Consider the following 27,853-nt stretch of genomic DNA (forward strand, 5'->3'; position numbering starts at 1 on the left):
CAGACTACGGGTGGAGACACGCCGTGTAATAGCAATCAGATATTAAAAGTTAAAGGCCAAAACAACAGTAAGTGGCTGTGTTTTCTGCGCCCATGTCTGACGGTGAAGGACTTCCAATGGGTAAGTCTGCACAAATCCTTATGGAATGTGTGTGACGGGGCATAAAGTGTCAAACCATCTATCGTTTTCTTCATGTGTGTGTTTTCAACTATATTCTAAGTGTATAAAGTGGGAGGGAAGGAGGTACTTGTGGGCCTGTTTTGTTTTCAGCACAGTTCCCTAGGAAGGTATTCATTTTAGCTGCTTCTAGTCCCTTATATGGACACTTGGAGGCATTTCCAGAATGGAGATGGACTTTCTGCTTATCTACAGATGTTCATTAAACACTGTCAGTCAGACTAAACCATGAGGAAGAGTTATGCCTTTGACTTGGCAGCTCTCACGCCGTCTTAGATATGTGTGAAGAGAGGAACTGCACTTACACGTGATTGCTTGTATGTCTCAGCTGACCAAGACTAAAGGTTCAATTTTTGAGGAGAGCAGCCAAGTTGAAAACAGAGAACTAAATCACCTCGTGCTAAGGTTGACAGATTAACAGCAACAATCCTTTGGGAAAAGAAACTTTCCCTATTGTTTTTCTTATCCTCTCACTGCAGGTTTGACTCATTTTTCTTGCTGTTAACATTTGTCTCTATTACCCTATCCATCTCCAACTCCATTTGCAGCCTGTCTTATCTTCTACTTTTAACCTATTAAGGACAAAAGCAGTCTTCCATAGCAACCTCATCAACTATACCTACCCACATACCAACCCACCTACTCACCTATCCACATTCCGACCCACCTACCCATTCAAATGAACCCAGCCACCCATCCACCTACACATCTACCTTCCCACCCATCCACCCACCCAGATCCCCACCCGCCCACATGAGTCTTGTTGCCCCAGCAGTTAATTTGTTTCCCAGAAGATGGCAGTGTAAGCTAAATTTGTGTGTATAGTCGTGCCGCACGATTAAGGCTTTATAAAGGGAGTCCAATCTGGGGAAAACCATTTAAATGTGTGTTGGATGTCACTTGATTAAATAAAAAAAGTAAGTAAGGTGCCTTGAACCTACATGAATTGTACAGGCTATGTATATTGTAAAATTACAGTGGTAAGTGAGCATACTATGTTGTCATAAACCAAAGACATTTGGTGAAGCAGTTCCTCCAAATTGATGGAATTTGTATTTAGGCTGCAGCGGAGGAGGTGAATGGTTTCAACAGCAGTTTAGTTTAGGCTTTATTGATTCAAGGTCCAACTCAAGCTGACTTTGAAAGGATGAAGAGCAGGGTGCATAAAATCAAACAGCCTTGCTATTTCTAACACTAGAAGTGGGAAACTAGGAAAGCTATGTATATATGGATGCTGCTGCGTGGGGTATGCGAGCTTCAGCTTTAGCAGGGAGAAGGAGGAAAAAAAGGTTGTTCAGGAAATAGGGGGATGGTGAACATGGATGTTTCAGCAGCCAAGTCAGATGTGATTAATGTTGTCACCGCTTGAGAGAGCATGCTCTTGTACACTAACATATACTGAGTGGTGGCTCCAAATAGGCTAACATTACAAGTTTAAGTGTGTGTATTCTTGCTTTTAATTATGGCTTCATTTGGTTTTTTTTTTTTACTGTGGATGGAGGTGAATATTGTACGATTTTCTGAGTTGTGGTTAAGGCTCATTAACGTACAGATTGTAGTCATGAGAAGTCGATGCTTTCTGTATCTGTAATTTACTGTGAGGAGGAAATGTATTAATACTTATTTGTTTTAAGGGGATGCTTTGAAACTTATCAGGAAGTTAATGATTTTTTTTTGTTTTGTTGGAAGCATATTCTCCTACGTTTTCCTCTTTTTGGCCCTTTACAGTGCAACCCTATTCCTAAACTGTTGTCATAGAAGCATAGAAGCAATAATGCAATTACTTAAAATAATGAGATATTATATTTTACATTCAATCATTAGTCTTTAGCTGTTTCTCTACTAAATATTATTTTTTATTACACGCACTATACAGTTTCATCAAAATGTAGAAAAATTAAATTTGCATTTGGAAGTGCATTGTTTTTAGGGAAAACACTATCATCATATGTTTTTAGTGTTGTTTTGATTCAGTCTTTGTTGTATTTTTTTATTTTAATTTTTTTTATATAGTATACCATTTTCATATAATGAACTGAAAATGTTGTGGATTAGCATTCCTGTAAAGAGCGTTCCTTAAACTTTTTATGATGTAAATGATGGAGGATGATGCTTTTTTTTTGGTCAAAAATGAGTAAGATGTGCTGTGTATGGCTGAATCCGATAAAGGTTTGCGCTTCCCTTAAATATTCGTTAGGAGTCGAAAACAAATTTGTACAACAGGCTTCGTCCAAGTTCACCGTTTAAATGAATCACTTTGTGTCCAGGTTGGATTAATGATTATCGGTGTAAACCGGCCCAATAACCAGGACAACACACAGATGGTGGCTGGATCATCCAGAGGATTGACCTTGTTCCCTCCCTCGTTCAGGATTTGGTTGTGTTTAATCCTGGTCCACTGGCAGACTGACTGATCATCTATGGAATTTAAAGAACGTCAGTAGGTTGTTGTTATTTTTTTTGTCCCTTAAGAAATACAAACAAACATTTGTTTAGTTTGATTGGCTCATCAACTGACACACGTCATTCCCTCCTAGGACCAGTTTTTTTCTTAATGCGTAACCCACTCAAGCTTAGCTACTACATCATAATGTGACCTGGTGACTTCAAATGGGTAAAAATCAAGTTTGAACCCCACGTGGGTCATTGTTTAATTGTGCAAAACTCCCCCCCCCCCCCCCCTTATCGCTCGAATACTCAGGGAAATAAGTGTAAAATATTACTATATTCTTAACTGGCTCAAATGCTAGTGATATTGGCCCTAGCTATGAGTATGAAAGGTTGTCCGTCTCCTCGTGCCCTGTAATGGGCTGGCCACCAATTATGGGCATCCCCTGCTTTGTGCCCAAAGTCAGCTGTAATAGGCTCCAGCACCCCCGCAATCCTTGTGAGGATAAGCCTACATATATTTTTTAAAGAAAAATTTCCTGTTCAGCCTTATTTGTTCTTTGTAGACATAATATAAAGGTGAAGGAGGTCTTGCATTCATAGCGAGTCATGCAAAACCAGATACAATGTCTGATTACACAAGAAAATGCCATTTCAGCAAACAACTCTCTTCTAGTGTTGCATTTAGTTCAAATTGAATGGGTTTAGATGCTCTTGATCTTGGATGTTTATCACACATGGGCCAGGCACTCATTATTTGTTATAATTGGGATATCATCACACATATTTATTTTCTGATTGTGTGAGCGCACACGTGTTTGTTTTTGTACGAGAGGGACAGCCAGAGGGGAAACGCTAGGGAGGGGAGGCCCTCAGAGGGAAGGGCCCGGAGCAGCCTCGGTCCCACCACCTGCCACCCACTGTGTTCTTCATGTGGGTTGGGGGGACAAGCAAGGATGGTGCTGGCAATAGCGGTGGTTGTAGATCAGATGATTATCCCGATTCCAAATGTGCACCAGAAAGAGATTTACAATAATCTTGAGCCCATTTAAGCAAAACACCTTTCATGGCTTGTCCAAAAAAACACAATGGCGCATTCAAAGGTTGTGCTCTGATCTATTGAGATGAGTAATTCTATTAAACTCATGAATGTGAATCGGAACACTGAAGGTTATTGAAAGCTATCTGAAATAACTTCATTCCATTCTCAGTATTGAGAGTATGTACTATATAGTGTTGGAGTGTATAGTAACACATTCCAGTAATGTATTCATTCCACTATGTCTCTAGAGGCTTGATTGGTCTGTTGAAATGTTGTAACAGTCAAAGTTTAATCCTGATTTGCTTCATGTGGCTTCTCAGATGTAACACCCTCAAGTAAACGCAACCAAGTACAAAGGATACCTTGTTTCCCCCCTCCGAATAATCCTCTCTGCTCTCAGCTGAATAGATCTGCTAGTGAACGTCTGGATGACATTGTGTAAAAACATACTAATCCGTCAGCTATTTGCCTTTATTTAAAATTGAATTATGATTCAATCCAAAGATCATACCATTTATTTTAGAAATAGTCATATATACATCCTCTCTAGAAAAAAGGTTGGAGTGTTTGTTCTGATATTTTTATGAAGTATTGATACGTTTAAGTGGTCTTATTATATACAATTATTGATTCATTTTAGTACATCACTTAATACATATTAGTATCACGTGTATTGTATTTCACAGACTAAAATACTCACTTAAAATCCTTTATATTTCTCTGAAATTGACAATGCTTCTTATTAACCAGTGAGCACTATGTATAAATTCTGGTTGTGCTTCACAACTCAGAACCTATTTTGTTGGAGTATATCTGCTTAAATTATCAATTAAGCAGGAGAGATTAGTCCTTTCTCAGTTCATTTAATGAATCAATACTCATGTTTAAAAATTTCGCGCAAATGGCATTTGCAGGACATTCATTGCACTAATGCAAATTATTATCTGGAGAGGGCTCATAAATACATCATAAAAGCCAAGCTCAGATTTCTTTGAGCAACCACTTTGCGCTTGTTACTCCTGTTTTAAAATAAGCTTGAAGTGTATTCAGCACCGCTTGCAGTCCTTTAAGTATTTTTAATGTTACCACTTAATTGTAGTCAATCAGTCAAGGTTGAAAATGATTTGTAAAGGGGAATATAGGCCACAGACACTGCCTACTTGATTATTTTCTTCAAGCATGCTTGTATTATAAATAATGCAGACCCCATGTGTGCGCATAGAACCCCCTTTCTGAATTAAGAAGCACTCCGTTCAAACCCTTTCCCCTCAATAAATTCCCCCCAGCTCACTTTTTAATTTGCTGCTTCGCCCAACATCCTGCCCCCCCCCCCCCAAGCTCTCTTTTTCTATTCCTGTGCCTCGCTCCCCTCCCCCTCTTCTATCCCTATTTATTTCTCTTTCTTTTATCCCTCACTTTCCCTTTCACTTTTCCCTCCCACCTCTTGTCCTTGTTTTAAGGATCCCTCAGTGTTTGCGGCATCTGCGACATCCGATAAGACTCGCAGACAAACAACAGAATGGTAATCTCGTTGAGGCCGGGCGGTGACCCCGGAAATGTCGCGCTTGAACGTTTGGCAGCCGGCTGCAATGTGACCTATAGACTTGCAGTCTTGACCTCATGTGATTCCCAAATGCTTCCTGAATCGGCTATGTTTATGTCACTGAGGCCATGTCCACACGTGGAATGCAACAAAATATATGTCCTCCCTTTAAAACTCTGTTCAATGAAAATAGTGAAATCTTGACCAACTGGAAGTAAGATATACATTTATATTTGCAGGCAGTTGTTTGTATAATTGATGTGACTCACTGGACAAAACTATTTAAACGGAGTAGTTGGTTGATCATCTGGACTAGAAAGCTAGAGAAAACCTCTAGTTTGTTGTTAGGGGTTGAATGATTGAATCTTGTCAACAAATATTTAGAAAAAAATGATTATCAAGACTCAAAGATGCATTATTATCAATAATTTATAAGAAAAATAATCAATCAAGTCGTTCTTCTCTGTTTAGTTGAAACCCATAATGCAATTGTCTTTGGCTCAGTGAACAATAGTCGTTGTCTTTATCGTGCATTGAGTTGTAATATGAAGTCGAGGAGGTATTAGGTCCTGAAAAACATTATTTTGGGAAAAGTTCACCATACAAATTGGGAACAGGAGCAAAAGTGAGGAGCCGGGTGAAAAATTGATTCATTATTATCTAAAAATGTTTTTTTTTTTTACCACTGAATTTGTTTTTTTTAACTACTAGTTCACTTCTGATTACTCCGTGGTCAACAACACCTATGTCCTCAATTCACTCAGCTCACTACTTGGTCATTCGCAAAAAAAGTCAAAGCTATATCGGTAGTGTTTGTGCCTTGTGTTGTAGACCCAGCCTTAGATATTTAAAACTGTCAACTGAACTTTTGATATAATCTTTTCCGGACAATCATATTTGCTTTCAATACAATTACCAAAAGGGAGGAATATTTTCAAAAGGATATCATTTAAAGGCAGGCCCTCATCTCATATCAAGGGAGGCTCTCATCCACCCACTAGCATCCTTTCCCGTAGCCTCCATTTCCCTTTTCTAATGTAATTTCCCCCCCTTAGCTTTCCCCTCATATGCTCTCCGTCCATCTGAACCACCAAGCAGAGGATGACGAGCCATTCAGTAAACCCCGCCCACCCAAAGCTCTGACTCTCCTCCACTGTGTGACACTGTGGAAGGCTGGGCTCTCCCTAGCATTATCTAAACACACACATAAGCACACAGCCACGCAGCAAACGCTTCTGCCCACTCAAACGCTCCTAAAGCTGTTTTTCTGCCGGAGATCAGCAAGAGCCGACAGCAGCCGAGGACAGACGAAAGGAACAGAGGGGAAAGGAAGGAGGAAGAAAAAGGAACCTCTTGAACTTCTGTCAGTCCAGTTTAGTCAGGAGGAGACAGAAAGGACTCTCTTGGAATTTTTTGGGGAGATTTTCCCTATGTGAGACAAGGTAGAAAAAGAAGAGGAGGCAACTGAAGTTGACGCCGAGTGAATGGGTTGCCATGGTTACTCACCCAGGGAGCCTGACCCGTGCGGAGTGAATGGAGGGAGTGACAAGTAAAAAGATAAACTAGGCAAAGGGAGTCATCGAAGGAAAAGAGTGTGAAGTGAGAGGTGGATAAGCGAAGGAAGTAGGACAGCGTCTGAGAATGGAAGACGGCTTTTCCAGCTACAGCAGCTTGTATGACACCTCGTCGCTGCTGCAGTTCTGCAATGGTAAACAATCTCCCAATTTCGCATGACGATTCTTTGAATAAGCTCTCCTGAAATATCATTTTTTTAAAAGTAGTTTCTGCAGTGTGTCTCCTCTGCACCATCCCGAGCTAACCACTAATTAACAAAGTACATTATGGGACAGCAGTGATGTTGCTGGGTGGGGGCCGGTGACTCAGGAGAGAGAGGGTAAGCAGCATGACGCATCAAGATGCCATCATTTAGAAAAAGATTTAATCTCGGGTTTTGAAAAGTTGGGCCTCAGCCATGGCTGACTGCTTGAAAATATTGAAGATGACAGAAGCAGTTAAGAATGTATCCGGCCGGGTGCTGCTGGTGCTGCTGCTGCACCAGCACGTGCACCAAGGGGATTATGTTCAACAAACTGAGAGACTTTTGTGGCAGATGGACTTAAATCTGCTGTTGTTTTGATGACTCATTGTTCTGCTCTTATATTGCTATCCTTTGTTGCAGAGCCCTGACTAGACGACTTTAATGTGGGGGATTTTGTTTGGAAATCAGTAAGAGAATAGTCAGATTTGATGTATGGGCCAATGTAATTGATATTGGTACAACAGTAAATAGAGCAAGTCTTAAAGGACAAATCTTGGTTCAGAATCAAGTTTGTATGTATCTATTTTGTAGCATTTCCCCTCACTGATATTACAATACTTGATCAGATCACAAATGCATGGCCTGACATTAGGACTGATACGACTATATAAGGGTATAAAAAGCCATACCAGTATATCTCATATTATTAGCTATTTTTATTACTGTTGTCGTGCCTCAAGGTTTAGTTGTTGGGTGTGTACTTGAACCCGGAAGTCACCGACAAATGTTGTACTGTATACTACGTCTCAGACTCTTAAGGTATTGAATTAACATTTAATGAGCAATGTAGGAACTGTTTCAATTACACTCACTCAAGCTTGTCGATTAACTAGAAAAACAGGTGTTCTGGTGAAGATACAACAGTTTCGCTTAGTGTAAATGTCTGACTGCAGTGGTAGATAGTAGAAGTACTTGGTTTGTAGCTACAATAATTGGCTTAAAGGCTCAGTGGTTTGCTGTCAGGTGAATAGGTTTTGGGGCCAAAGCTGGTATGTTGTTTAAGGTATTTTGGACACCTCACATTCTTACACATACCATGCAAAACCACAGCACTGACATAAACTCTCAATTTTTATCTTCATTACAAAGTGGAGTAGCTTCTTTCCCTTCAAACCCACCCCTTAATATATTGCAGGTCTCTTTGAGTAAGTGTGTATGTTAGTGTTGGGCCTCCAGGCTCGGGTGACATCATAAAGCCAGTTGGACCCAACCAAAATGCAATGATGTCATCCACTCCCTTCTCTACATCTCCGTGTGTTGTTGAGCATCCAACCACGCTAATGCTTGCAGACTAGGTCATCGAAACTGCAGAAAGACGTGCAGGCTGCACGTTTTGTCCTCAGGAGGTCAGAGCTAGCTCGACAGTTTACGCCAAGGGAAAATTAGCCTCATTACACACTCAGGCGCACATGTACTGACTTCATCTGATGGTGGAAGTTAATCATTTTGCATTTTGCCTTGCTGCTTTTTTGTTATTTTGCTTTATGTGGTAATAGGAGCTTTTTTGGAGCTGACTTTTTATTCAATGTGCTCATTTTTGGGTTTGTGTGGGTTTTCTCTGGGTACTCTGGTTTCCTCCCTGGGATATACCCGGCACCCCCATAACCCTTATGAGGATAAGCCCTTCAGAAAATGAATGAATATATGCATTGTTTTAAGTACTATATGAGAAGTTTTTGAGTTTTTGTTTGTTTTTGTATTTTCGCCAAAGAATTCTGCACCTCCACATAAGCAATTCTACTCCTCTCGTTCCCCCAGTTGTCCCACACTTTTTCAACTCATTATGTGTGCCTAAATGTGGATCAGACATCCCTTTATCTCCATGTGCCATGCAGTTTACCCACAGGCACTAAGGCACAGTTCCCCACCTCCTACTCATGCAACATGGGGATAGTTTGACACACTCTTTTTTTGGAGTCCTTCCTAGGCCTCGGTCCAAAAAGCATCTTTGATAATAGCATGTGTACATGGATAAGGATTACACCCCCCACACTCACATATACACTCACACATTGAGCCTATCAGAGAGGAGGGCTGCTGATTCTGCCAGCAAAACACCCCGAGGAATCAATTTGGATCCAAATTGTCATTTTGGTCTACATGGTCATTTTTTTTAAATTTGTGTGCCGTTCCTCTATATTAAGCAGATCTATTATAATAAGTGGAAACATCAAGTGTAATTGAGATAAAGTTCCATCTTCTATCCAGCGTTTATATTTCGGTAACTTTACTGATGCACAGTTGTTTATGTAAGTGCAGCAGTTCATCGATTAATTGCTTTTCAATTTGACAACATTATTGATAATGCATCCTCACCAGGGTTGCAGGGGTGCTGGAGCCTACATAGATTCATCAAAATAAACAGTAGTTACAGTCCTAATCTGTTGCGGATAGTTTCAGTGTGTATTGTTTTTGTTTTGTAATGTGCACCAGAGCTATTCTGAAAAATATCAGCTTGATCTAGCATATCCCCTCCTTTACAACTAAATCATTGAATGTCTGACATTGATTTCTTGTTGTCCAGCGCTTGAATGCCCACATCACTCTCCATTTATTTTTAGATTGCAGGGACTCTCTTACCCGCAGATCTTCCGGGATTCCGATAAGTCTTCAAACATTTTCTTATTGGTCCTCTTGTGCTTTGACTCGCAGGCAAATTTTCTTCCTCTCATTTCCATTGACACTGATTTTCACTCTCTCACGCTCTGCATTTCATCTTGGGCAATGGTCTTGCTTAAAATCTTTTTTTAAATCCCCCCCCCCCCCAGAAAGGCTTTAGCTAGCAAGAGACCAAAAAAGAATGTCCGTCTAAATTGATTAATTAAAAGTGCCTACAATTTGGTCTGTGACTGTCATCTAAGTTCATATTGGATTTCCATTTAAATTGAATTTGAAATGGTTTGTTCCGGATTCAAAATATTATTGGTTTTAATATTGTTTTTGTAAGCATTTTGTAGTTTCCTTCTTTTAAAGGAAAAAAAATACAATAAGATGGTAAATTTTGGAGGATCCACTGAAGCCACGCCCCATCTACTCCTCCCACTTCTTATCTCTGCTTTGGTTTTCCTACTGATAAGAGTCAAGCCTGCACTTTGTGGTAGTGTTAACACTTATACAAAGTGACAATGTGTGGCCATTAAAGGTGCACACAATGCAGCCTGTGGTTAATAAACAAAAACTGCTTTATATGCAGCAGTGCATGTCATAGGTCAAGTGTTTGTCAAGTATTTACAACATTGGGACATCACATCTAAGGCCACTTGATCCCTCATAATGTAAAATCTTATGGCTTGCAATTGAATAGTCATTGGAGGGTATTATGCACATGCACATAGTTTGTAATGGAAGCCATTTTTTCTGTGCTTGTATCATTCCTTCTCTTTCACTCTCGCCTTTTTCGTCACTGACACACATTCGTGCAGCCTCATCCTCTGACCCACTAAAACAATCATGCATGCAAAGTAGGGATGTGGAAGCTCAGTTCAAATATAGCCGATGTGCGATGGTTTGTAAGCGTATGTGTGATCAAAGCTGGAAGTCCAATCTGTGTGTGTGCTGGTGTTGGGGAACCATCTTGGGAGTCTTGGAGCATGATGTCATGCATGCAGAAAAATATGATGAAAAAGCCAGAAAAAAAGACACCCCTCTTCATGGAAAGCGTAACTGTGCTTAGTGGTGTTATCTTGTACCTGTGGTGGGGGTGGGCTACGAGTAATAAATCACACCAGAAGACTGAGTTCCAAAGAGACACCATTATTTTAGTCACTGTTTTTGTTACATTTAAAATGGAATTGTGGAAAAAAGACAGATACTATTAACCTTTGTGTTCCTGCAGTGTAGCTTTCAAAGGCTGCTTCTGTGTCCTAATTGGTCTCTAACATAAGGAAAGATGGATACCAATCCAAGTGCATGACTGATTACATGTGTACGGTCTGTGTTGAACATATGGAGAAGGGGAAAGGGAATGGTCCCATTTAGAGAGTCCATTAAAAATAGATTAATCAAGAGCACAGGTGCAGAGATGTGAGGAACACATGCCTAAGTGGCTTGTGTTCTGTATGAAAACTGAACATTTCAAGTTTTGCTTACTTCACGCCATTATTAATTTTATTTATTACCTTTTATTACTGGATAGACATCCAACAACCATCAAGGCATAAAATATAATTATTGTGTAGTTGGAAACAATCCTAGAATAAAACGACACCCTAAGAGAACAGATAGATATTTGCTTAAGAATTCTCTTGACAAATGTGTCGGTTTAGTATATACTATACTTGTGTAACAAGGATGTCTGCCCCAAACAGCAGCAGCATCCACTGTATATTCTCAATCTCCCAGATGGTGGAAACACTACTGGCTGATGTTCAATGTCCTAACAGTGTCTGGCACTGAAAGCCTTTCCCCATAACAACCGCCCGAGTGGATGGAACAAACAGCAGTTCGCCCAAATGGAACAAATGTGTCGTCTCCCGTTCTTGGGTGTTTGTTACTTGAAGACAAAGGCTTGTTTCATGTGGGCAAAAGGTTGCGTTTGACAGAGACATCTATGTTGGTGCCTGGAGCCACTGCCAAACTTGACTTATGACTTTGAGCTCTAAACTGCCTTTTAAATTTGCATATGGATATATGTATAGATGTAAGACTGTTATTCTTTGTTTATTCTCACCTGGTCATGTTTTGCATTTTTCTCTACTGAGTAAGAAACCAAGAGATAAAGACAGTTGTGATGGAAACATTTTAAGCAATTCAACCTTGTTGGAGGTCTGCATGCTGCTTCATGGCATTCTAGTTATGTAAATATAATGATAACAGTCTGTTTCCCACTCATTGGAAGGTAACCTTAACTCATGCCCGACTTGTTTTAAAAAGAGCTTTTCAAATGGGTACTGTATTTCAAAGTTATTCATTTTTTTATATACTTATATACTATATATCAATTGCAAATTGCAGATATTTTATCAAAAAATGACACAGCTGATACTATAACAGTAAAATGTATTTTGAATATCTAATATATTTCTCCTGTTGCTGAGCAATCCACTCAGAGTTCTACTTTAGCATGTTAACCTTCTCCATTTTGCTGTATTTTTCTAGCGTGATATAAAACTAAATGTATATGGAAAAAATGGCAATAGTGGATGGCTATATGCCATAATTTCTGTTATGGTGTGGATTTTGAAGAACCTCTTCAAGTGTGTTGTTGTTCATTTGTAGCAAGGTGAGGCATTTACTGTCAGTTTGCCCTTAGTTTGACTCTAGGAAGGAAGCAGCTAGTGGAAGGAAAATAGGATTTAACAGGCTCACAGGTCACTCACTATAAGAAGACACATGGAGGTCATTTTTGCTCTCTTTCTCCTTGCCTCTCTTTATGACCTCTTCATCCACTTGTATCCTAAGTCAGTTTTTGACATAAAAACAATCTTCATACCCCATGATAGTATCTAGTGTTTTTTTTTTTGCCTACCAAGGTGACCTATTGTGGGTTTCCCTCCTTTGGGCCTTCTGGTGTCTGTAAATAGCTCTTAACCTGCTGTCCGTCAGGAATTATTAGGAAGCCCAAAGAGGAGGATTTCAGTGCTTTCCTGTGACTAGAAAACAGGAATAATATTTATTAGTCTGTCACAGGCTGTTGTTTCCTATGGACTTAATCTTCTTTTGTCATGATACTAAGATTTTCTATTGTATATGAATATGGCGTAAACAGAAAAAAAACACTTAAAACAAGTTGTATTTCCGATTGCTGTAATAACCATGTGTCCCAAGAGGAGACAAGTATAAACTGAAATAGGAAAGTATCTCCTTTGTGTTACCATAGCATTTAACCCTTAAGGCATTGTAGTCCTTTGTTGTTGACACTGGAGAATGCTGTAAGGGGAAATTGGTTCGGACACATATCCACAATTCAATTATTGATGAAACTGAGGTTAGTGCATGACTCAGGAAAGTGCCTCTTTGTTTTTTTTTCAGTGATGGTCCTTAATGGATGCACGAAGTTCTTTTTTTCCCCCACCTTTTCCTTCATGGTTTCGTCCATGGATATGACTAAAGGGATTTTACCATGTAAGTTATATATCAAATAACAATGCAAATTTACAGATCTGAGCCTTGGCTGTATTTTGACCTAAAAATGAGGCAAAAAAAGATGTGGAAGAGAAAGATGACGTACTCAAGCAGCACTGCAGTGAGCTTGCTTGGGTGTTGTGTAATAACCAGAGAGACACTGGTGTCCTAGGGTGTGTGAGTTGATGGAATCTTTTGTTAAATTGATACTGACACATCACGGATGGGGACCCTCTCCAAAGTTATTCACACATCTGGCCTGAACGTCAAGAACGTGTGTGCATTTCCTTACATTTGGTTACTTTACATGATTTTGTGTTTCATACTTGAAGGTTGATGACTAGGTGTCAGGCATTGATGCTCAGGGAATGGCTTGAGTAACAAACCATCTTTGTGCCCATTCAAAAGTGATGCTATTGTGTGTCTTTTGCCGCCTCTGGAGGGGGCTGATATCAGTGGGTGCTTTATCTTGGGAAAGTCATATTCTTAAATGAAAATGAAGAAGCGTTGCTTCAAAGAGTGCAAAACAGGTGAGCATGTTTTTATTTTTAGCAAAGGAATCAAAGATTCAAAGATTTTTGTGCTTCATGTCGTTTGAGTGGAAATTTATTTGTGAATTTTTGTTTATGGATGGAAAATTATTTATAGTTAATTGGATGGGATTGTGAAGGAAAGTATTTTACTTTAAAATTGGTACTTAATGCTACTTCTAAAATATTGTACAATGTAAAATTTTACAATAACTATTCGCAAGCATGGTGGAGCAATAAATTATAATGATATTATGTGTTATGAAAGTCTTTTAATTAAGGATCCCTTGTTCAAGCAAAGCTTAAGGCTTAAGCCAATCAAATCATTGCAAACTGAAATTGGCATTTAATATCTGATTTTTTTTTATTTGATTTTTCAAATGACTTCTGTGGAATGTGATTGGCGACCAATCAGGGGACTACCATGCCTTTCTCGGAGTCAGTCACGATATGCTTCAGCTTAATTGCTTAAGAGGGTTAAAGAAAACACGTCCGCATGGAATAACATGGGATGTACATGGTAAAGTGGCTTTTCTTAGCAAATATTTTTTCTAATTTAAGTGTTTGACAACATTATTTACACAAGTCAAAAGCTGTTTTGCATTTCCATCATTTGAACAGACTGTCTGCAAATCCTCAGAGAGCGCATATGTCGCAGATGTCCCATGCATCCCATGCATTATTCATCTAACTGTTATTCGGCGTCCGCTGGGAAAACACAGCAATGATTTACATGTATATTTGATCAAAGTCAGCGTCTGGGTGCATTTTGTGTGTTGCAAGTGTGTGTGTGTGTAATGTATGTCTGAAAATAATCTAGATTCATTTTAAATGTTTATTTTTTTCTCGTGGTTCTTTTGGTCACCCACATCTATTCTTTTTTCCCCATCTTCATCACCCCAATATCCAATAACATTCAGTATATTACCTATATTTCAGTATTCCATTTTCCAGTTCACCCACAGAGTTTATTTAGAGTGTATTTAGTTACCAAAATCCAAATGTCAGTTTGTGTACATTTTTTTAAACATTTTAACAAGCAAAACTGAGATTTCCCCAAGTTAAATGTTGACTCGCCACAAAGCATCTTGTTGAATGCCCTAAAATTAGATTTAAAATGATTGATCTGGATCAATATATCGATTGGTTGGCAGAATCTAATCAGTCCTAATCCTAATGCAAAACATCAATCAATATCATCATTTATTAACTGTGCCATTTTGTTAAAATGTTTTTTTAAATGCAAAAGTCTGAAATGTTTTAGCAACAACATTGCAAAAAAGATAATAAAAAAATACCTTTTTATCACTTTGTGGTAAATATGTTAGTTCATATTAGATTACTCAAATAAATGGAATTGTGCTGGACTTTAATATTCAGGCACATATTGTATACTTTTCCAAAGAATCGACATTATGTCGTATTGTTTTTTCATAAAACTAGCCTACCTTTATTTAGGTTCTCACTTTATGGATTTTAATGTACGGTAAGCACTCAGCGAAAAGAGTGTTATGTCTTTGCTACAAATCCATAGTGCCAAATCTATGTATGTCTATGTTTATGTTTATGTTAAAAGTGTCTAATTGTGCTGTGCACATCTTTCAAACATTTAGGGACACGATTGCATTCTGCTCTGACAATAAACCACCTTATTTTCTCAGATGACAGCACTTCAGCTTCCAGCAGCATGGAGGTCACCGACCGCATCGCATCCCTGGAGCAGAGGGTCCAGATGCAGGAGGATGAAATCCAACTCCTCAAGTCCGCTCTGGCCGACGTGGTCCGTCGGCTTAACGTGTCTGAAGAGCAGCAGGCCATGAGCTCACGTCGAGGGCCCACCAAAGGTAAACTACCACAATGGATACACCTCAACACCTGATACTTACCTTGACAAGACATTCTTTTCACAAAATCCTTTTACACTAACATAGCTGAAAACTAGTTTACCAAACTCAGTGTTGTCAAAATACAAGATATCTTGGATTAGTTAAAGTCAATGAAGAGATTTATCAGCCAGCTTTTTTCTCGATTTTGTCTCTGTCCAACCGCTGGAAGTAGTTTTATCGTGTTTATTGTGCGTTATGTGAATAGAGGCTGCTTTGATGAGAAAGTCTTCCTCGGCAGAGAGCCATGTTGGGAAGTCAGGTAGGCTGACTGTCTTGGGGGGGAAAGGCCTGGTGGCATTTGCACCACTGTGCACATTTTTATCACCCCCTGCTTAGACAGCGCCCAGTTGTGTGTACTTTGATAAACACGTTTGCATCACACTATCCTTGGCACTGGGAATTGAATTCTGTCACACTTTTATGCACGTAATAGACACATTTGTTTTGGCTAACTGTAACATCTGAAGAGATAAGGAATTATCTGGAAAAAAATGTTAAAAGCAATAAATTGTAATACATTTTGAGGTTCATTTGACAGAAAATAGTGTATTTTTCATAGACTTTATATCAAAACGTCATGTAAAGCCACAATCCCTTGATGAATTAAACATGAAGTTCAACTGTATCTGTTTGGATTTAAACTGGATGACTCAGGGCTTTTTTTTCTTCAGTTGCGACACAGAGTAGCAGATGGACGCATTGCAGTGTTATGCCAAAAACACAAACACACTGGCTTTATTTGACATTCTACTACTGAATTAAAACTCTTTATTCTTTTTCTTTTTTTACCTCTGTGGAGTAATTAAAGCATAAACGATTATAATGGTAGTAGTGTAAACTATATTCCGTTGATTAAATATGCCTCTTGGCTTTCTAAAAATATTACATTGAATTTTAGTGTTTGTGTGCATGTACCTTGTGTGTTTTTGTCACCACTTATAAATAATCTGTTACACTGTATGCTGAATCTGTTCAATGTTTTGTCATGATTGGTACTTAAAAGACTGATTTTCATTTATAGTTCTCGCTTAGTTTGCAGTTCATGGTGGACCAGTTTAGAATAAAGTAATCTTTTGACAGAGTGGCACAGAAACAAATGACTGCGGTATAAATACAACCTACCATTATGCAATTAATGGGAGCCCCCTAGGTTTTTTTCCACCTCAAAAAGCATCCCCCTTATGGGAATTACATTACTCATTTCCTGTCTGCACTGTAATGTTGTTTTGGTTATTGTCATTGCAGAGATTCATACTTGTTTGAACACACAATTTGATGTTATAACTTTATTATTTTGTAGCATTTATTAGAAAATTTAATTTCTGGAGTCAATTGTGTTCTTTGCTCTTCCTGTAGTTATTTTGTGGGGACAGATTTGTTAATTATTCATTATTTCTAATGTTTTATTGTTCTCATTTGTTTTCCAGCCCGCCCAATGATTGCCACCCTACCAATAAGACCCTCAGTTAACAATGGGACTATCCTACCAAAGAAAATTGGTGGTACTTTGCCCTCCCCTTCTGGATCTGGATCCAGGAAGGACAATAGTGCCGGATTAACCAGGAGGTGAGAAAATGAAAAATGACATAATTGTGATGGTGAATTTAACTGGTTGTAGATGAGCCAATTTGCCAGTGTGTTATACGCAGCTTCAGACATTTAAAGGTCTCGTCATGTCCGATAATTCTTCCCATTCATCCACAAATCTATGGCTATGTCAGACCAAGATGCTGGCATTTAACAGGGTTCATAAAATGTGTATTGGTTGGTATAATAGTCTAAATGTTATCAGATCATCCCCTCCCCAGATGTCATTTCCATAATGAAATGAATCTCAGCACACAGCAGTGACCAGTCCCCAAAGATCGAACCTTTTGCCATTTTACCTCTCATTTGCACTTTTATTCAGTAACCAAATCAAGTAGAGGACTTTTTCAAGTGAATAAAATTTCATTTTGACTTTTACAGAGACGGCAGAACTGTCAATTTAACTGCAGTTTAAATATAATTTACCAGACAAGATCTTAAATGAAAACAAATGTGAATTTTCATTCTCAATGGTGTACTTTCCCATTCCTGGTCATTTATCATCCCCATTGTTTATATTCTGTGACTTTCTAAATGTCATGCATCCAATTTGCATGTTGTCACCTTATAATAAGATGTGTAGTTTGTCTCCTTTGTGTCTGCCATCCAGAATTCTTTCTCCTCTGCTTAGGTGAGCATGCCACCATGTTAGTTGTCTAACCACTTTGAAGACATGAGACTCCACTCATTCTAAGAATGTTCATTAATACCTGTTTTAATTGACATTTTTCATGCATCGCTAATATTCATATGTAATCGCTGTCATAATTAGCTCCTGGATTGGATAACTTTATTCATAACGTATTTGGGAAATTTCATTGTCACAGTAGCAAGAGGGTGAGAATGCAGATACAGGAAAAGACATTTTAGACATACATATATAGGTAATAAGTAAGTTAAAACAAATAAATACATATATAACTAAATAAATAAATAAGCCTGTTGCTGAAATATACATATACATACATATATAAATATACATATACATACATATATAAAAATACATATACATACATATATAAAAATACATATACATACATATATAAATATACATATACATACATATATAAATATACATATACATACATATATAAATATACATACATATTTTAATATACATATACACACATAAAAATACATATACATATATACACACATATATACACATACATATATACACATATACATATATACACGTATACATATATACACATTTACATACATATATACACATACACATATCCATATACACATATACATATATACACATACACATATACATATACACATATACATATATACACATACAAATAGATGTATACATAGGGTTGGTATCTTAAAACAACATTACAAAAATAAGGCTGCCATGCGATCACTGTCATTCCTCCCTAAGTAATACAGCAGGCACAAGCTTCTCTCCATCTTTTTAATTCTGTTTAGGGGCAACCAAATCAAAAGGACTGACCGCTTTTGAATGTAAATAGCGCGGATTAAATGGCTGACTGGGCCGCCGGGCCAGTGGACTGCTGATTGAGCCTTTTGATTGTGTTGAACCAGCTTGGCTGTCAAGTCATCCAATTGATCAGGTTTAGCTGGTGGCAGGCTATTGGCAGGGGAGTCAAATAGCCCACTATTGAATCCAGGGCTGGTTTGTTGACATTTGCATGAGTCGTATTGTTGTATGCTATGAATGTGGATATGTTGTTTCGCTGTCTAATAGGACTTATAAATATTTTTTTAAGAAAAAGAGAGCAGCGGGCATCAATGAATGTGTCGTTCTTAAACTTCAACTTGATCCAAAATTGATGCCCAGGAAAAAAAGGATCTCAATTTTATTTATTTGAAAGATTCTGCTTTAAAGAATCTGCAAAGAAAACAAGAAACTCAATCTTTGTTTAATTATTCTTTATTCAACTGTGAAGGAATAGTTTTTAAAATTAAATAAGGCAATTTCAGCTTATTTTCATTACCATGTGAATGTGGCCTATTATTTTTTAGCATTAATCTCATAGGGGGTCAAAAACTGTGTGTACATTAAATGTGTAATTTCATTTTTGTTTTTAGTGTTTAATTCAACTCAATTGTGATAAACATAAAATAAAAATTGAATTTTGGGTTAGATCCAAACTACAGGCATATGTTCATTCCTCTTGCCAAAATCAGTTTTCTGTGATTTCTGACTTTTCAGCCCACAAATCAGTTTTTTTTCTACCAATTTGAACAAGAACCAACACCTTTTTCCCCATCTACAATCTCTATCTTAAAATGACCTAACCCAAACCACACATCTGAGCTATTTCTAACTTACTTAATACTACTCTACTGCTCTAATACTGTACATTTTTTTAGTCATTTTTCTATGGATGTATGCACTAAGTAAAATCTAGCCCCATCACCTAACTCTCCATCTGTCATCCCCTTCAGCACGGTGAGGAGAGCCAACTCCAACGAGCACGTGGGGTCTCTCACACGGAAAGACTCGGGTGACTCCAAGGGCAACCGAACTCGCGCTGGGTCTACTGGCAGCAATTCTAGTGGCAAAAGAAGTGACAGGTAACAAATGTCGTATTAGCAAACTCTCTTTACTCCTGTAAACCAACAAGAGTTGCATGCCAGCCGATTCTGATTGAATGTTTGCTTGTGTATTTTGCAGCAAGCAGAGGGACCCAGTGTTCAATGCGGGTAAGAGCCATAATCTTATGACTTTGCAAGTTTAGAAAGTCACACTTTGTAGATGATTTTTTTCCAAGGCACACATGGTATTATTCAGTCTTTTTTCCCCTGCCATCGTCATACCTCATTCATAGTTCTATTTTCATCCTTCTTATGTTTTTTAATTACCTTTACTGCATTGTTTGGTTAAACATTTGCAAAAAAAAAGTATAAAACCTCCTGAAGAAAAAGACAAGATAACCCCACACAATTCAACTACACAAATGAAATTGTATTTTAAAGTGCAATGGCCACATTTTCCAATTAAAGAATACGATCTATAATTAATGTATACATTTAAGTGTTGCACCAAGAAAGCATTCAAGCCATAACAGACCCGCATGAAAAAATAATCTCATATCATTTTATTTTTTACAACTAAATATTATATCAAATTTAAATTTAGTAGTCTAATTTAAAAAAAATCAAATAAATCGATATTTAAATATATTTCCACAAACAAGTTTAAGGAAAAAGATCTAAATGCCACCAACAAATTTAGCACAAGCTTCTTTCTTAATTTATAAAAAAAACATAAATTAGAAAGCCACTAGAAAAGTAGGAAGGTTACTGATCTATTTCCGTAGTTTATGTGGTTATTTCACAGTTACTGTGTAAAAACAGCCTATTTATGAAGCAACTCTGCTTCCTCTCATATTGTCAATTGCAGCCATTGAGTATACTCAAGGCCTCAATGCATTTAGAAATTCTAATAAGCAGTTCCTGTGTGCAAAGCAACACACTCACATGCAATGACCGAGCAGGAAATGAGGAAGCCATGATACTCCTCACCTGCTCCTTGTGTCTTTCTCTGTAACCTTTACAAGGGATGCGACGTGTGACACACTGCAAAGGTATGCATCTCCCCCTTTATGCCCGCCCACCCCCCTGCTTACCCAGGCACCCGTTACCTTCCCTCACTGCACCCTCGGACTTCACAGCTCTCTGGACTTCTCTGATCACTTAGGCCGTAAAAATAATCGTGTCCATAGAGTTGTAAAATTGATCGGAGAGCTGTCAAGACAGGAGCAGGAGTGTTTTACTAAACTGTAACTGTGTTAGCTTTATTGTTTTATTTTTTTTTGAGAGCATATTAACAAATGCAAAAAAAGCACACGCCTTATCTAACCTTCGCACTCACTGTGTTCCAATGCGATTACTCGAGCGTTACACTTGAGCTCCACTTCAGACGATGCTGAAGTGTTTGTCTGCCTCACATGTGCTGTCGCCATAGTAACCACACAAAGATTTCGCTCACACATTCAAGCTTGAGTTTTGTGATCACGTGACATTTTATGGAAGCGCTACTGCTCTAGTTTCCACACAATAAGGATTTGCATTGCCAAAAAAAGCAGCTTTTTTTCCTTTGCTGTTTGCTTTTTCTTTGTATTGTTGGAGAGCTCATACAGTTAATGTAGTTACCCAATCGGAAAGCTGTATTAGTTTATAATTCTCACTGCATTATTTTAGGAATATTTTAGGTTAATTACAAGCATGAAATAACTGAGAATTATGAAGCGTGTCAATCATTTTAAAATGAAATATTTCCCTCAAACCAACAAGTTCTTGAACCTTTTAGTTGGAAAACATGAGGCTTAATTAGTTGAATTTCAAAAGCTTACCTCACATTCAACTTTTTAACAGGGCTAATAAATAGATGTTAATAAGATAGACGTACACCCCTTTGACTTTCCTTTTTCTGCTTTCATAATGCTTTCATAAGTCCCAAAATGACAAGAGCTATCTAACGTTTTAATTTTCATTGACTTCCTCCAAAAACCCTCCCCCGGTACCCTTTTGACCACTGTACCACGCCCCTCTCCATGACCCCCATGGCCCATCCAAACTAGTCACAGTCCAGATTTACCTCAGCCGCTCCGGCAAAAAGGCGAAGAACGGCGGCAGCGCTACCGCTCCGGCCGTAACGAGGCATTCGGCTGTGAGCTCCCGGCACTCCCCGGACAGCCTCAAGGCCAGCACGGCCAGAAAAAGAGTCGCTGCCAGGGTACCACAAGTCAGAAAGACTCCAAGTGTTAGCCTGGAGTTGAGGAAAACTCAACTGAGGAATCAGCCCACACACTTTGGCCTCAACACACCAAGTTACCGCAGCCCTGTAAAGTCCCCTAGCCAGTACTTTCAAATTTGTTATTAACTACTACAAAGTAATCCCAATTTCTGGTTAAAAATAATCAATCAAAATGTTGATTTGAACCAATTACAGTGATACCTCGAGATAGGAGCTTAATGCGTTCCCGGACTGAGCTTGTATGTCGATTTACTCATAACTCAAATGATCGTTTCCCATAGAAATGAACTAAAACCAAATTAATTTGTTCCAACCCGCTGAAAAAACACCCAAAACAGGATATTGGATTGAAAAAACGTTTTTATTTACTCTAATTCGCGATCTATTAACAAAGTAACAAATAACTAGTGGTTTAATAGTACTAAAATGTGTTTAATAGTACTAAAATTAAATGGAATTCGTGAAGGGGAGAGCGAGGCATTTTGCACGGGAACGTAGTTGTAATATCTAAATTTATCTTACTCGTATCTCAAATTGCTCGTATGTCGAGGTACCACTGTACACAATTAGGCCATTTAAACTACACTGCTTCAAAAGTCCTGTTAAATGAAAGACGTGGTATCTATTGAAGTAGTGTTTTCTTCAAGGCCACATAAAATTAAATATCATTGTTAATGCAATTGGTTTTCTTTTGGTATTGCATGAATGGCTTTTCAGTTTTCATGTTTCCCTCCATCCATAACAATTTCAATCTGCTTTTGTCTGCAATATTATGTTGGTTAACCTTTTGCTTTGAGCCAAATATTTTCCCATTATAACAAAGCGTTTTCTTTTAACTGCATTGCAGTATTGTTCCAAGAATGTGTTTAAAGTGACTAATAAAGTCCATTTAAAGGCTTATTTTTCCTGTGTTTTCAGCTTATATCCTTTATCCTCTTACATGAAAAAATGTTGTCGCAGACCAATCACATAATCCTTTCCACACCATCAGCCCTTTTCACACATCACCATAACAAATGATACAAACACTGTCAATCAATCAATGAACAAAATGATACAATCTGACCATCATATATTGCATTCATAAAAAAACTGAGTATCTGTGTTTGTTTTTTCCAGAGGAAGGGTATGTCAAAATGTATTTGAAGGGTCGTCCCATCACCATGTTTATGCCCAAAGACCAAGTGGAGGGCTACTGTCTGGAGGCGAGAGCTGACCTTCCAACCAACAAGCTTAAACTGGACTGGGTGTATCCTTTTCTTTGGAGTCTTTTCCAGTCAATGAGTGAGGAATACATCCCAAAGGGAAAAGACACTCCACTTTTTATTTATTTATTTATAAATGAAACATTATCGCTGCTCTGTAATTCCCTTGACTTTACTCGTGACCAGATACGGTTACCGTGGTCGTGATTGCCGCTCCAATCTGTATTTGCTTCCCACTGGGGAAACTGTGTACTTCATTGCATCTGTAGTTGTCCTATACAATGTAGATGAGCAGCTACAGAGACATTATACTGGACATACGGACGACATTAAAAGGTATACACACAAAAAGGTTTGACTAACATTCGAGGCATCCAGTGCCTTGGCTGAATAATTGCTGCCAGGCAGCCCCACCATGTCCAGCTGAATTGGACATTGTTTGAAATGAGACATGAGCGCTTAAAGAGTAAATAAATTATAATATATCTTCACATATAACTGCAATGGAAACTAAAATAAGGCCAGCGTGCTTTCATCTTTTGCTCACATTGTGAAAGGCTTTTTTTCCCAGTATTTTCAAGTCTGTTTTCATATTTTTCATCAGCTTGGCAGTCCATCCTGATAAAATTACTATCGCAACCGGGCAGGTGGCAGGCACTTCTTTAGAGGGTAAAGTAAGTGATTTCAATGTTAATACTATTTCTATATATGTTTACATTTTAAGTCAGATTTGTCACAAGATTTTTTTTTTTAAATACCTTTCTGTGTGTGTTTTTGTCTTGCAGTTGGCTCCACATATTCGCGTTTGGGATTCTGTCAGCCTTAACACCCTCCATGTTTTGGGAGCCGCTTACTTTGAGCGAGCGCTTGTCTGCTTGGCTTTTTCTAAGTCGGTAAGAAAAACGTAATGACATTTTCTTGTAATTCTCAAGATATACTGACTATTTGTTGTCATTAGAATGGAGGAAACACGCTATGCGTTGTTGACGACTCCAATGACCACGTGCTGTCTGTTTGGGACTGGCAGCGAGAAGACAGATTGGCCGAGGTCAAGGTAGGTTTTAACTAATGTTTGCACTAATGTGTGTGTGCATGTGTCCATATGTCTCTCATCAGTCCTATGCTGTAATCCATCCCCGTCCATTGAAATGATCAAGAATCTTGCAATATTTTCAGCATTAAATTGATTCATTAACATCTATTATGCATCTCATTGGCTTTCAGACGTCCAACGACACAGTTTTTGCTGCAGACTTTCACCCAACTGACAGCAACATCTTGGTGACCTGTGGCAAATCGCATCTCCATTTTTGGAGTTTGGAAAAAGGCATTCTTGTCAAGAAGCAAGGGCTGTTTGAGGTAAAAATGTCACTCTAACTTCATCTATTTATCAGAAAATTTGGAGTCATTCATTATATTCTACGTATACTTCACTTTTACACAGCTTATATTATTTTCCATCTTAAACCGAGTCTTGTCATACGTTGTGTTTTACAGAAACAGGAAAAGCCCAAGTTTGTTTTATGCGTGACCTTTGCAGAAAATGGAGATACAATCACCGGGGACTCATGTGGGAACATCTTGGTGTGGGGAAAAGGTAAAAAATTTAATTTAAAAAAACTAAACAAACAACACTTTAAGATTGAGATTCTGTAGTGTAGACTTTCAATAAAAAAAAAAACACATCAATATTTTGAAGCCTATTCTTAATATCATGGTGATAACTATAAAGAGACACACTTCTCGCTCACCTTCAAACACAATCTCTCGTTGATCCTCTGTATCGATCCACCTCTCTGTCGGCCATTAACGTTTCTGCCGCCAGCGAGGAGAGGTTTCCCGTACAACTTATCCGTCTCTGTCACGCAGGCACTAATCGCATCAGCCACGTCATCCACGGAGCTCACGAGGGCAGCATCTTTACCTTGTGTACACTGAGGAACGGCACATTGGTGTCTGGGGGCAAAGACTGCCGCCTCGTCTCTTGGGATAGTAGCTATAATCCCATACAGACAATGGAGGTGAGAAATGAAGATTTTAGCTGTTGAGAATCCCATTTTTGGATTCAGAGCACTATGTGAATGTCATGATCAAATATTCATCAAAGTCTGCATCCTCTCTTGTGATGAACGATGCTACTTACGTTGGCAAGAACCAGTACTACTATTGCTTGCTCCAGATTTACTTCTTCATGAATAAAACAGGCCATGTCTCCTTTTGAAGATGATTTTAATATTGCAGTAAAAGTCTGATGAATGAGAGAATAAGGACAGAGTAGATAATGATATACACTGCACATGGTTTTGTGTTGATGTCTCACAGGTGCCAGATATTTTTGGACCAATCCGGACGGTGGCAGAAGGCAGAGGGGAGAGTGTTCTTATTGGGACTACAAAGAATTTTGTTCTGCAGGGAAATTTAGATGGAGAATTTCTGCCCATTACTCAGGTTTTTCACTTTTCCATTGGAACATTTCTCCCTTGGTGAAGATGCTAACTACAACAATGTTGGTGTTTTTTTTAGGGTCACACTGATGAGTTGTGGGGTCTGGCAGCTCATCCCTGCAAACCACATTTTCTCACCTGTGGTTATGACAGGCAAATTTGCCTATGGGACTCCAGTTCTCATCAGTTTATCTGGAGTAAACACATGGAAGTAAGTTAAATTGAGTCGACATTGCCCTCTAGCGACTCATAGTTATATCCAATATATTATTGAATTGAATGCTTTTTATTGTCATTATATACAGATATAATGAGATTTAAAGCTTCACCACGAAGTGCACAAATACAACAACAAACAAACAGACGAATAATCAATAAATAATGGACATTTTTGCTAGTGTAATGGATCTGTTGCTGTTTCATTTCTCTTTTCATTTTTGCAAACTATTTTGGGACACTTTTATCAAGTTAATAATGTTTTTTTTTTCCTCACTGATGTTCAATTTTGCACACCCCCTAACAGGACACAGCCCAATCAGCAGACTTCCATCCATCTGGGGCTGTTGTTGCCATAGGAACACAGATTGGCAGGTACATAAGGAACATCTTCCTTTAAATATCTGGGAACATAATGACAATGTCTTTTCCAGAAGGGAATGAGGTTTGAAATCAATTTTAAATTGATCAGCGAATCGTTGTGTGTTTGGTCCTGTAGGTGGCTGGTACTGGACACTGACTCAAAGGATTTAGTCACAGTGCACACAGATGGGAGTGAACAGCTTTCGGTTATGAGCTTTGGCCCAGGTTTGCATTTGCGAAAAAAAACAACAACAACAACAAAAAGGCCATTACTGTATTCTAATTACATTTTGGCTTGGTTTATCTTCTTAAAAACTATTCTAGATGGGAATTTCTTGGCCATTGGCTCTCATGACAGCTACATCTACATCTATGCCGTGGCAGAAAATGGCAGAAAGTACAGCCGAGTTGGGAAGTGCTCAGTGAGTGGCTTCTTTTTTGTTTTCTATAGGTTTTATACATTGATACCACCATTCGATCACTTTTTTTTTAGTATATTGTTTACAAAATATCCTTTTTTTTCTTAGGGTCACTCTAGTTTCATCACCCACCTTGACTGGTCATCTGACTCCCAGTACTTGGTGTCGAACTCAGGAGATTACGAGATACTCTACTGTGAGTCCAAAAACTGTACTTTAACATACATATGTACACTTAAATGCCACAGTATATTCAAATTTTAGGTCAGAGGTTAGAAATGTGCCAGAAGAGGCCATGCAAGCACAGCACATGGACTTTTGGGTGCCTGTGTTGCCTGTAATTTAGGAGTTAGCCTTTTAGAAGCTTTTAGATCATTTTATTTCTCCTGTCGGACAAAATGACTGTGTTTTTGCAGGGATCCCCTCTGTGTGCAAACAAGTGGTCAGCATGGAGACCATACGAGATATTGAATGGGCCACACACACCTGCACACTTGGCTTTCAGGTTTTCGGTAAGTTTCCTTTTATTTTTCTTTCAAATGTCAGGCAGTAAGCCAATGTTACTTTGTTATCTTTCCAAAAGGCATGTGGTCTGACGGTTCAGATGGAACTGACATCAATGCTGGCAGCAGGTCCAATGATAAGAGTCTCCTGGCTACTGGAGATGACTTTGGGAAGGTTCACCTCTTCTCCTTCCCATGTTCTCAATTCAGGGTAAAGTTTTGCACTCAGTGTGGAAAGTTCAGTGGTGGGAAATATTGAAATGTGGTAGACGTTAACGGGAGAAATGGCACTGTTCCTGATTTTAGGCTCCCAGCCATGTGTACGGTGGCCACAGCAGTCACGTCACCAATGTGACCTTTCTGTATAATGACAACTGCCTGGTGTCGACCGGCGGCAAAGACATGAGTGTGATGCAATGGAGGATAGTCTGAGTGACAAAAGTCACAACATGGACTTCCCTCTGATGCTGTTCATGCAAAATGGAGGAAAACCTGACCACACTATGACGGAAAGAAGTCAAATGCCTCAGAAAGTGGATCTGAACTGAGGTGAATTGAGAGTTTTCTTTTTTTCACAAATCTGCTTTTAGGTCCCGAATGAGGTTTGATGTGTTTCTCCATGTCCCCTCCTCCTTTCATTAAGCCACACTACATTTATAATCTTCCCAACAGACTGCAGTGTACTTTGTTTCTCAACCTTAAATGAGCCATAGCACATAATTTACATTTGAACAAAAATCTCTTGGCACCAAAATCTCCAAATGTGTAAACACAGGATCATTTTTGCTTTTTATTTCATATTTTATTTGTACTAAAATCATCATAAGACCACTTTTAAGGCATTAGCTGGAAATAGACAGCAATAGAAATATATATTCTATTTGGACTGGTAATAAGTTAATGTAAATGAATGAGTAAAACAAAAAAAAT

General features: G+C 38.5%; 1 protein-coding gene across 5 annotated transcripts; it reads left to right on the forward strand.

The window, feature by feature from the left end:
• Position 1: 1 nt before the first annotated feature.
• eml1 (EMAP like 1) lies at positions 2-27,852 on the forward strand. Of its 5 annotated transcripts, none has more exons than XM_077731067.1 (24): positions 9-120; positions 2,445-2,613; positions 15,224-15,406; positions 16,876-17,014; positions 19,460-19,588; positions 19,689-19,717; positions 20,575-20,601; positions 22,893-23,022; positions 23,165-23,314; positions 23,583-23,652; positions 23,764-23,871; positions 23,937-24,032; positions 24,203-24,337; positions 24,476-24,575; positions 24,848-24,999; positions 25,301-25,426; positions 25,502-25,633; positions 25,946-26,013; positions 26,138-26,226; positions 26,326-26,423; positions 26,529-26,616; positions 26,837-26,932; positions 27,004-27,134; positions 27,230-27,852. In XM_077731067.1, exons 2-24 carry the CDS (start codon positions 2,598-2,600, stop codon positions 27,353-27,355), a joined length of 2,418 nt encoding a protein of 805 aa, XP_077587193.1. In that variant the 5' UTR covers positions 9-120; positions 2,445-2,597; the 3' UTR covers positions 27,356-27,852. The 5 variants fall into 5 exon arrangements, with proteins under 5 accessions (XP_077587192.1, XP_077587193.1, XP_077587194.1 ...); XM_077731068.1 differs by lacking the exons at positions 9-120; positions 2,445-2,613 and adding exons at positions 6,329-6,858; positions 15,654-15,707; XM_077731066.1 differs by lacking the exon at positions 2,445-2,613 and having other exon boundaries at positions 2-120.
• The last annotated feature ends 1 nt before the right edge of the window (position 27,853 follows it).

The sequence above is a fragment of the Stigmatopora nigra genome, chromosome 13 (genome assembly GCF_051989575.1).
Source record: "Stigmatopora nigra isolate UIUO_SnigA chromosome 13, RoL_Snig_1.1, whole genome shotgun sequence".
Lineage (NCBI taxonomy): Eukaryota > Metazoa > Chordata > Actinopteri > Syngnathiformes > Syngnathidae > Stigmatopora > Stigmatopora nigra.

Coding starts and splice junctions, on each gene's coding strand:
- eml1 (XM_077731068.1), top strand. CDS start 6,792: ATGGAAGACGGCTTTTCCAGCTACAGCAGCTTGTATGACACCTCGTCG. Junction 23,315..23,582: donor CATACGGACGACATTAAAAG/GTATACACACAA, acceptor ATTTTTCATCAG/CTTGGCAGTCCATCCTGATA. Junction 25,000..25,300: donor ATCCCATACAGACAATGGAG/GTGAGAAATGAA, acceptor GATGTCTCACAG/GTGCCAGATATTTTTGGACC.